Here is an 11,108-nt window from a genome sequence, read left to right as displayed (position 1 = left end):
ATACGTCAATGCATGTTTATTATGCTTTTCACTCTCCAACTTCAATCTGAGGGTATGGATTCAGAAATGAGAATGGTGCTGGCTCAATCTAAATTAAGTTTACTAACTGACTTGACTCTTCACATTAACAGTTATTTTGGTCAAGGTTAGTGTTAAGTCAGGCCCCAGGTCAGTCATACGGACAGTGAGAGGGCAAGAGAGGGGTCTATCAGTGTAGATCCTGAATCGATCCCGGTATGCGGTGATAATCTAGTGAGTGGCCCTCTGGCAGAAATACGTGACAGAAAGGTTGAGCTGGGCAGCAGACTAAAGAGCCATTATCAAATAGGACCAGCTCAGCATTTTTCTCCCAAATAAGCCACTTTCATGGAACGGTACAGCCGCGCTTCAGCAAACCTCGAGGTGACATTGGGCAGACCATTGTCAGGGAGTTTTCCGTTTATGCACCAGAGCATTTAAGAAGATTATATATATATACATTTTTCCTTTTAAAGTTAGGCTGAATTCAATGTGATACTTAAGTTCTACATTCAAACCTTTAATTCAAAAGGAAAATCAGTTTGACTTAAGATGAGCAATGCTGAGTGATACTGTAATCACACAAGTGCAGAGAAATTTGCTTTATTTTTAAGAAAGGAGCGGGTAATGTAAGATTTTTTTCTTCTTCCTGCTCCTTTTTGGTCATTAATGGTGTATAGGTTGGAGTACAGTGTTTTATCTGTTGTGTGGAATTGTTTTGGAATTATGCACAAAAATGTGTGAAATAAAAACAATGAATGAATGAATGGAACATGGCAATTTCTCCGCGTACAAAAGCATACAACTTTCACACAAATTTAGACTCGCTGTTCATCTCTGTACATACAGGATTGTACTTTATGCATGTTAAACAAGACTATCTTCAAATGATACAAATGAAATCTTTTATTAGCTGTACATGCATTGGCACAATGTCACATGTATTCCTCTTTGTCTCTCACACAATGTGGGAAAAGAACCATGATGCATAAAAATGTTTTTATGCGAGAAAAAAAAAAAAAAAAAAAGGTAAACAAAACAAAACTTGCAAGAAACTATTAAAAATTCTACTTTACAGTTGATATCAGTGCCGCATTAGTCTTCACAGATACTTGAATACCTTTGAAGTTCATGACATAATATCCCAAGCACCTGTAATTACAATACTGTTGGCAGGTAATACTTTGAAAAAAATATGCGCTGCTGAAATTTTAAGCACTGGAATCACAACATAAAAAAAACAAAAACAAAAACATCCATTTCATCAAACCAAGCATATTTACACATACAGACACTTCTCTCAACTTTCTTTATAAACAATAACATGATATGGTTCCAATGGACGGATTGTACAAAAGAGAAATACCCTCAACAGTTCCTTCTCAGTTTACTCTTACACGCCAGTGCTCAAGAAATTTTTAGAGACAGAAAAGAAGAAGACAAAGGGAAACATGCAGAAGCGGCTCTAACTGATCAGAGGCCCCGTGTACAAAAGTCTCAGGGAGCGCCACAGGGAGAGTCATCACAGGTGGGCGTGTTAAAGAAAATCAAGAAAACCTACTGACAGTAAATCAAGTAAAAAAAAAAAAAAAAAGTGAAATACAAAGTGCTGCAGTCATAAATAACAGCAGCACCAGTTCCTCCAGAACACACATCATGTGGCAGCTGCGGGATCCCTTCAGCCTGGTGATGATGTAAGACGGTAATGCTGCCATACTGCTGGCCTCCCAATCATAAGTTTTAAACTTAAGCCAGAACAACGCTTTGCCCTCACGACTGTCGAGTAACTGCAGCACAATTTCTGTTGTCGATACAACCAATCAGCTGTCCGTTGTGTCATTAAAACTGAGGTACTGATGAAGGTTTTTGTCTCTTCATAGTGGTGTCCATACTTTCCACACTTAAATGTCAACAGGCTATTGTCAGTCTAATAAACTTGAATATTTATGATATTTAAATTTATGATGAATTTGAGTTCATAATAACATAATTCTGTTTTCTACATCAGAAAGTAGGGCTGGGCAATACAGACAAAACTAAATATGACAATATCTTTGACTTTTGATAGTGTAGGAATGACTTTTGGTGCTTTGATAGGATATTTACACACAAGAACTGTGTGGCAGTTACTCGTAATGTGGATATTATGCTCAGACAACTGGAGGGCTCTAAGGTCATTATGATATCCACAATCCCAGAAGACACCTTGTCTCATACCACAATATCGGTATAACAGATATATATCGGCCAGCGCTATTGGAAAGCTAAAATTTCAGCATTTATGGCAGCTGAATGTTGCATGTCGGCCATCCATGGGCTAAGACACATGCTCCTAAAGCCTCGAGGAGCTGTAAGAGTGCAACAGAGCGCACGGGACAAGAACAGCAGAATCAGTATAATTATACATTTTCAAAATGTACCCGAAATGTATCGTAAAAGAAGCCTGGGGCAGTCTTAGAAAGCAGCAATGAAGACTGAGGCATGTTGGACTTACTAGGCTGTGATGACATGGGACACCCAGCACAAGGCGGACTTGTAAACAGTTCACTGAGCGCAAGGACCGTGACATTGTTTTAGAAAAACGGACGAGACATGATGTGTTCAACTTAACGTGTCCAGGGAAGTGCCGGAAAATATGCCAAGTGTGCTAGTCACAGCCACACTGTGAATGTCTTTCGGTTGTTAACTTCTACAAGTAGAGCCTGGGCTGCTGGGTTCAAACCATTTGGAAAAGGAAAGGCAGCAACAGGCATTTACAAAAATATGTAGCAGGTGATCCTATTGTTTCACTTTTCCTATTCAATGCACTGTAAACTGTATGTGTGTACATCATACAAAAGATGCTGACTGGCCTAAGGTGGCTTCCAATGATGCTTTGGTTGAAGCATGGCCAGATAGTTTTGTGAATCAAATTAATATGAAGATTTTTTTTCTCACGGATACCATCATGTACACAATAAAGTGATCAATAAACATGATTTAATGGTCATGAGATCAGCTGGCTGTGCGAGGTTACAAACAAAACCACGGAAGCCGAGTGAAGAAATGGTGCAGCCATGTTCAAGAGCACGTCCTATGTGATCACAGCCTTGCTCATCACCAGGCGGGAGGCGGCCCTACACATGCTGCCTGATGTGAGGAGTGGAAGAGCTGGCACCGGCAGTGGGGAAAGACAGAGTGGGTTATCAAGGTAAAGGAACAAAGACAAGGAAAGATGACAAGATAGAAGAGATACATTTGACTTTCCAGCATAGATATAAAGTTTCCACTGCAGGACTTGACAACCAATCTTTTCAGGTTATTGAATTATAGCAGGCATGGAAGGCAGGAAGATGATGACAAAAAGAGAAAAATGGCACTACGAGAGTTGGAAAGTTGAGCCTGGCTTCACTCGAATCCGCCCTTCATACCCTTCACACCAACAAAAGATTACCAACAAAACCTCTGGAATATGATTTTGTGAGCCTAAACCCAACTAAAGCCCGACACTGTAAATGATCCTCTTTTATACAACAAATATTACTATCAGATTAACTTTTTTTTTTTTTTTTTAGCATGAGCCCAACACAACTCAAGCAGTTAAATGAAAAAAAGTCAGCCTGACCTAAACCCATCAGGTCCTGCCATAAATGTCAGGTTGTAGGCACTATCAGACACATGGCAGCATGACAGGAGACAGAAGGAAGAGAGCTACAGGGCTGAGATCACAGTGACGTAAACACAAAACACATCATCATATTTATCAGCATTACTGTTTTCAGCTCAGCTCTGTTCCAAATAATGGACAACCTCTTTTATTATATGTTAATAATACAATAGGCTTCTTATTTTATCTTTCTTTTTTTTTTTGTTTTAAACATAGCACACTGGGCTGAACTGGGTTTGCACTTAAAATGCAGCTTTCAAAATTGCTCTCAAACATTACATCATTAGCCTAAATTTTTTTTTGTCCAGCAGCTTCCCAAGTGGGGCTCTTAAGGAATTATTATTTTTTTCCCCCCACAATAAATTAATTCACTCAACGATCAATGTTTTCATCCTCCATCTATGACATACACAGCCGTGCAATTCTGTACCAACTTATATCTAATATCTACGCAGACTGGGATCCCTGGGGATTTTTTACACAAACTTATTTGGGCATCTTGGAAGGTGGAACTCAAGTCTACCTGGTGCATCCGGAGACGCACATCAACACACTGCTGATGTCATCTTCACCTGGATCATACGTGCTTAAATTCAGAAGGTTTTCTCACTCACTCACTCACTGACCCGCTTTGACCTGCTTTCAATCCTCTTACTGCTATAAGCACAGTGCAGAGTAAGGCTTCACTGCATTGATAGTTCAGGACTTTTTCAGCCTAGGCATCGTCTTGTCTCAGAAAGGCACGCTACTCAGCTCGGCGGTTCACAGTTCACCACTGCTCCGTTATTTTCCCTCCTTTTTTTTTGTTTTTAGCAGCACTTTGCATTGATCTCCGTTGAAGAGAAAATGACACTTTGTGACCTCATCGAGAATATCAACATACATACATATTTACAGAGAAGATCGTCTCCTTAATCCATCAAGGGGTCAGTTGATATTTGTCAGCTGATAGATAGAAGTTCCTTTTCTGTTACTCATACGAAGAGGGGAGTGAGGTATATGTATGAGTGTGTTTACATGTTTGTCAATTTTATACTGAAAATCCTTTTGGGATGTGTGTGTGTGTGTGTGTGTTTGTATAAATGGTAAGCTTTTTGCAACCTTCCATGTGTGTGTGTGTGTGTGTGTGTGTGTGTGTGTGTGTGTGTGTGTATGTGTGTTTAAGAGTGCTTGATGGTGTATTTGCCTTTCTGCAGCTGGGAAATGTAGAGCTTCGACTTCGTGCCATCCAGTCGTTTGAACCACACCTCGTCATGGTTGATGGTGGTGATGATGGCACTGCAAGACAGACACACACACACACACACACACACACACACACACACACACACACACACAGGACAATGTTAACTCGGAACAACAATCATCACAAACAATATTCAATGTCCTTCCTCTCTTCACACACACAGAGTTAGTCACAGAAAGAGCAGAGGCTGGAATAACAAACATCAAAACTAACACTCATATCCTTTCATATCCTGTTTTAAATAAACACACACACACTCTTTTAGATACATCTATGACAAAGCCTTTCAGTTGCAAAAACACAAAACAAAACAAAACAAAACAAAAAATCAAATGCCCATTCACAGACTTGCATAATGAGTAATAAAACCAGTTCTTTAACACAACTTTGCAGACATAGATACATAAATCATTAAACATCAAAACTTGGCTGATGGCATGAACCTTTAGCTGAAATTCAAAAACATCGACCCCTCTCTCCCTCTCTCTCTCACAGACACACACACACACACACACCTAGTTGGGTACTCGTCCTTTCTGTTGATACAGATGGCCTGTCCTCTGCAGTACCACTGGTTGTCATAGAAGAGTCGGCCGTCCTCGGAGCGCGCCACATGGTGATGCCTGTCAGGCTTCACTGCAGGGACTGGAGGGAGCAAATAAAGGAGATAAATAAAAGGCAGTGCAGGAAAGTAAGGGAGATGGAGGAAGAGGCAAGAGTGAGACACAGCGGGGTAGAGTAAGAAAACAAGAAGTACAGAAAGACAAAGAAAAAATGAAGTAAGGAGGAAAAGAGAGACAAGTCAGATTAAGAGGCAACAGACAGGCAGAGAAAAACAAGCAAAGTAATCATGCATGCATGCAAAACCTAAACAGACTAATGTTGGGTGGGAAAAGGTTAAATTGCCAACATTAGCCTCTAAATAGCAGTATGCATCTGCCGATTAAACAGTTTTGTTCTTTTAGTTGTGTTAGTCTTTGATTCAACTATTCAAGGCTAACTGTGGGTCGATATCTGCTCTGAGCCAAATATTGACTGTAACAGAGGATGAGAAGAAACTCTTACCATCGACCTTCACCCTGTGTGGGCCTAGTGATGCCATTGCCTGTGGGGGGAGAGGGGACAGCCACAACTCAGAAAGGTCAAATCACAATTTTAAGACAAAATGATCAATACATACACAAACACCAATTCGCTAGTTTCTGTGTTTTCAGACAAATACCTTTCTTATTGCAGTCCAGTCTTCAAGAATATCCAGGTCTTGCAGCATGTAAACAATATAAGGCCGTGATAGAGAGGTTAAGGAAGATACACCCGGAGGTAAGAGAAAGTATCAGTGTAAAACAGTCCATCCTTGAACTGTTACACCACACGCGGTGGATATGACGGATGGGAGGAACACGACAAGGGCAGGAGGAAGGAAAGGATATCAGAGACAACAACAGGCTTCTTCTTCTTGACAGGGCAGAATGGATCTTTTTTCTTGTTTTTCCGTGAGTGCAATCCATCATTCCACAACTCTGTGAAGCAGAAAGAACAGGTTAGCGAGAGGAAAAACCTGTGCCTCCGTGTCACCTCCTTTTCTCACATATTTGGGGTTATACTTGTGCAAGGAGTTTTGCTATAAAGGGATCTTAGAGCAGCAATCTCCTGGTGTAAACACCAAATGAGACAAAACCAAAAAGATAAAGAGACCGCATTGGTACCGGAGGTGATGTCAATACTGTGTCGGTCTTCCTCCAGTCTTCTGATCTTCTCCTCCAGTTCACTCTGCACCGTGTCAAACAGCAGGAGCTTCTCACTCTGGGAGACAGAAAGAGATATCGGTCACCCAACAGACAGAGGAGTCGGGAATCTTCTCCAACAGTGAGGCTGGCCCTGAATTTGATCTACTGATATAGTGGACCCCAATCAGAATTTATTATAGTGGATTTTACTCTTGGTGAAGAGAAAGTAGCAAGCATATGAACAGGACAGTACAAAAGGTAGAAATAATACAGGGTGGGAAGAGGGGAGAATCTCCACATGCAATTAATGAGTTTCAAAACTACTAAAATCCTCAACATAGGAAAAGAAAAAATGTTTCCCTTAGATTATCCAAAATAATATCTGAGGGAAAAATGCATTGTTTTTGTCTAGCAAAACAACTTTTTCACTTAAACCCCATGTGACCCCTTTGTTGACCTCTCACCTCCCAGTGTTGGCAGGCGGCCTGGATCTCACACTCATACTTGTTCTTCACTGACTCCAAACACAGCTCCCTGTAGATCCCTGCAACAAACACATGGTAAAATCAATCCAACAGGAACCTGTTCGGGGCATGACACAGAAGAGGTGAGAACTTGTTTACTGAGCTACCGTAGCTTTCAAGCTGCAGAGAAGCACATTTCAATTGTTCTGTGTGTTTTCAAACACTGGGGTTTGTCACAATGCCAGATGCTGCTCCATCCTGCCTCTTCTTTATGTAAATGCAAACATGGAGAGTGAGGTAGGTGTTTAGACAAGGTGAATATCCATTTCTTTTCCTTTAGGAATGCAGAGAGAGAATGTAAGCCCCTAGAGGTATCGGTTTACATAAATTATCTGCATCCAAAAAAAAAAAAAAAAAAAAAAAAAAAAAAACATAGTCTTCAAAAATTCTGTTAAAGCAACTCTCATGAAGTTTATTTTCTAAAACAGTGGATCTTATAAAACCCTTTCCAGACCCACTGGATAAACTGAAATGCATGGTGGCAATCTGCAAATAAGGATGCTACTCTTTGATGAAAAGTGGCTATTTTTTGGAGAGGAGTGGTTTTATCTGAACAGTGGTGATATGTAGGTATGGCAGGGGAGACTGCAGGGCTACTTGGACCCACCTGCCACTTTGGTCCTGATTTGCATGTTCTCCTGCAGGTTGGCCAGAGGCTCCAGGTACTCTTGGGCACAGCCAGCCATGACCTCCTGCAGCTTGATGTCCACCTGGCTCAGTCGCTCCTTGTACAACCTGCACAGGAGGAAACAAGGACACAAAGCATGTCAGCAGGTCATGCCTCATGCCTGCTCTCTGGTAAACACACCGACTCAGACCAGAGGAGGAGTCTTACTGCTCTTTCAGGTCTGTAAACTGTTTTTCTAAGGTGGTCATCTCATCCAGGCACTCCATCCTCCTCCTCTCACAATCTTCATCGTCCATCTCTGTGTACAAGACATGAAAGATTTAGCATCACCTCTGTATCTAGTCTCCACACTCAGCTTCTGCAGTCAAACACCAACACCACCACCAGCACCATACCACCAACTCCCTGCTCAAAATGTCGGCTAATTTTCATAGCACTCTGTTGACCTAAAAAGCTACTAACAGCTTGTCATTTTGTTAAGGTTAATTTGGGGTATCTAAGGCCTGTACGGTTTCCTACCCGAGCTGTCTCCATCTTCAGACACGGACGAGCTAACGGTGTCCTCTTCGTCTGTGCTGCTGCCGTCTTGCTCGGGAAAATCCACCTCCATTTCTTCGTGGTTACTCTCTTTCTTCTCCCGGGAGTGAACCGGCATTTCGATGTACGTATAGCCCGGTGAAAACGGGGTGGTGGAGCGGTGTGTTAATTTCCCCCAAATAAAATAAAAAAGGCAAACAAATAACACCGACAGCTTGCCGGCTAGCTAGCGCCACATCTAGACAGCTGGAACTGCAAACATGGCCACCCTCGACCAATCACAAGAGGCTTTACTGTCTCTGACCAATCAGATGTCGGAGGTTCTGGCCAATCATTGGATGGAGCTTGTCGGGATTTGTAGTTCTTGTGGCTACTTTTGTGCATGTCATATCAGCTGCCCAGGCAGAGTAATGTGAGGTCGTTGCAGCAGGAAACGGAATGGGCTATAGCAGGGAAAACATGATATAAAAATGAAAGCATAATATAAACAACTTGAGCCACATAAACATACACAGCCATTAATTTCCACAGCTTGAGGAGACTGAATAGGCCTGGAAAAGCATAAGGATTACTGTCTGTTTTTAATTAGAGCTTGCTTCAATGTGGTCTATAAAAATATGTCACGTATGCATAAATATAAGCATGCCTTAACATAACATTGTGAATTTCTTTTTTTTTTTTCCTTGTTATTTTTTAAATCAACATGTATGCAGTATTTAATATACAGCAATTGTGAAAAAAATGGCATAACAATAAAGGGATATGCAAAATTTCCAACAGTGTACAATATGTGAAAACGTGACACGTTACAGAGATCTAAATTATCAGAACATGAAAGGAAGTATAATAGTTACAAATATGCTACTGTCGTGTTGACACATGTTCAGAGTTCATTAGTTCAGATCATAAGAATGCAGAGGGCAGTCCAGCCCAAGGTAGTTTGCAGTGTTGCAGTACAGGTGCCTGGCTTCAGCACTGTCCTACTCTGAGACTGGGTTGCACTGTGCAGTTTAATTATGACAGGGAAACCCCTTACATAGAAGGTAACCTGTGAGGTGCTGGGACCAGTTGCCAGTTAATGGGTAGCATTAGACATACCTTTGTCTAATTCCCCATTCTTAATCACAGGGAGAACACACCTATTTTGACAGTAGAGCGGGACAGGCTGGTTTGGTGGCTGTGTTTGATGCTTTTTGTCTCTCAATCTATGACTGAGCAGAAAGCAAAGTAATGGGGATATCTGTTTTGGTCCTTCAGATTTTTTGATTGGTCCTCCACTGTTGAGTATTAATTATCCTCATCCATTCATCCAATTATCCAAGTTGGTGTTTCATGTGCTACAAAATATGTTCCTTTTTTTTTTTTTTTAAATTACTGTAAGTCAGACTCAAGAGTATGCATTTTGTAGGTTGCTACCCCTGCTGTTTTGCCTTTGCTATAATATGGTTTAGTTTGCTCTCTTTGCTCTGAGTTTAGACTGCATTGTTCCAAAAAATGCTCCGAGTAATGAAGTAGTTAGGCACCATTACTTAAGCAATTCTCCTCTGTTGTGATTCTTGAGTAATGGTGAGTTTTGCTTTTGCTTTTCGCTTTTGCGCAGTATGTATATCGTGTCGTTGGCTTTGAGAAACCAGCTGCAGAAAGCGTTTGGCCCTCGTTTGTGGAACTTGAGGAGGTGTAGCCGTGCTGCTGCGCGGTGAATGGTAGTTTGGGGGTGCCCCTCTTTTGAATCACTTGCATGCTGTTGTGTTAAAATTTGCATGTGTGAGATCTGGGCATAAACGTATGCTGTGGTTATGCTGATCAGCCTCATCCAGTAAGTCCTTCCCCCTGCCATCTGCCTCCCCCACTCATTCTTCCACATAATAGTGTAAATTTTGCTATTTATTGGAAATTTCTTTCTGTAGCTCCATGCTTTTAAACATAATGTAAAATAAATAAATGTTTGTGTTTGTTAATCAATTAAAAACATTCTCTCTTCGCAGCAGCTTCCGATGTATCTTTAAGAGGTGGTGGCGGTGGCAGTTAGCCTATGTTACCGTGCCATGGTGCCATGTTGACCAAAAATGCAGCACAGTGTATTACAGTTAATAAAAGTATCATTTTAATAAAGTGAATATTTTTTGAACTTGTAGTCAAGTCTCTTTTTAATTTAAAAAGAGTGTCTGAAGCCTGACGTTTTCCATGTTCAAGGCATTCAAACTACAGCATGTCTGTTTCCACCATGGTGTTGCCCACCTGCTTCTCCCCAAGAAGAGGGGGCTGGATGGTACTGACAGCATTGGAGACATCAAAGGCCATGATTCTCAGCAGGCTTCCCATCCTGTCCGGGTTGGAATAAGCTCTGACAAGCAGGTATATGATGCTGTTATCCACTCCTGTGAACCTCACGTGCAAAGTGAAGGTTGTCCAAGGAGTTCATCATGTTCAGTATGTGCAGTGTAAGTGCCACCAGCCTGTAGTCATTCAGTACATTTTGACACCCTTATTAAGCACCAGGAGCAGACAGGAGTTTTTCCACAGTGAAGACTCCCTCTGCAGCTGCAGGGAGAGACTGACAAGGTGCTGGCACATGCTCAAAGCAACCTGAGGCTGATGCTGTCATGGCCTGCTGCCTCACCAACATGAAGCATCTCTTCTCACATGGGTGGCATTGACGGACAGGCTGAGGAGGGGAGCGAGGTCTGTGCTGTGATGGACAGTCTGTAGTGTGTGTGTGTGTGTGTGTGTGTGTGTGTGTGTGTGTGTGAGAGAGAGAGAGAGAGAGAGAGAGAGAGAGAGA

At 41.6% G+C, this 11,108-nt stretch overlaps 1 protein-coding gene across 1 annotated transcript; it reads right to left on the bottom strand.

Annotated features, from left to right (window-relative positions):
• Positions 1-906: 906 nt before the first annotated feature.
• On the bottom strand, positions 907-8,563 carry LOC115356089 (breast cancer metastasis-suppressor 1-like protein-A). Its single transcript, XM_030047098.1, has 10 exons — positions 8,309-8,563; positions 7,997-8,087; positions 7,769-7,896; positions 7,102-7,181; positions 6,617-6,713; positions 6,341-6,430; positions 6,133-6,197; positions 5,976-6,015; positions 5,426-5,555; positions 907-4,942 (listed from the first exon to the last, which is right to left on the bottom strand). The coding sequence occupies exons 1-10, from the start codon at positions 8,442-8,444 to the stop codon at positions 4,825-4,827; spliced, it is 975 nt and encodes a 324-aa protein (XP_029902958.1). The 5' UTR covers positions 8,445-8,563; the 3' UTR covers positions 907-4,824.
• Positions 8,564-11,108: the final 2,545 nt, after the last annotated feature.

The sequence above is a fragment of the Myripristis murdjan genome, chromosome 24 (genome assembly GCF_902150065.1).
Source record: "Myripristis murdjan chromosome 24, fMyrMur1.1, whole genome shotgun sequence".
NCBI classification, from domain to species: Eukaryota; Metazoa; Chordata; class Actinopteri; order Holocentriformes; family Holocentridae; genus Myripristis; species Myripristis murdjan.
The sequence above is the reverse complement of the archived record's forward strand: the minus strand, read 5'-3'. Positions and strand labels throughout refer to the sequence as shown.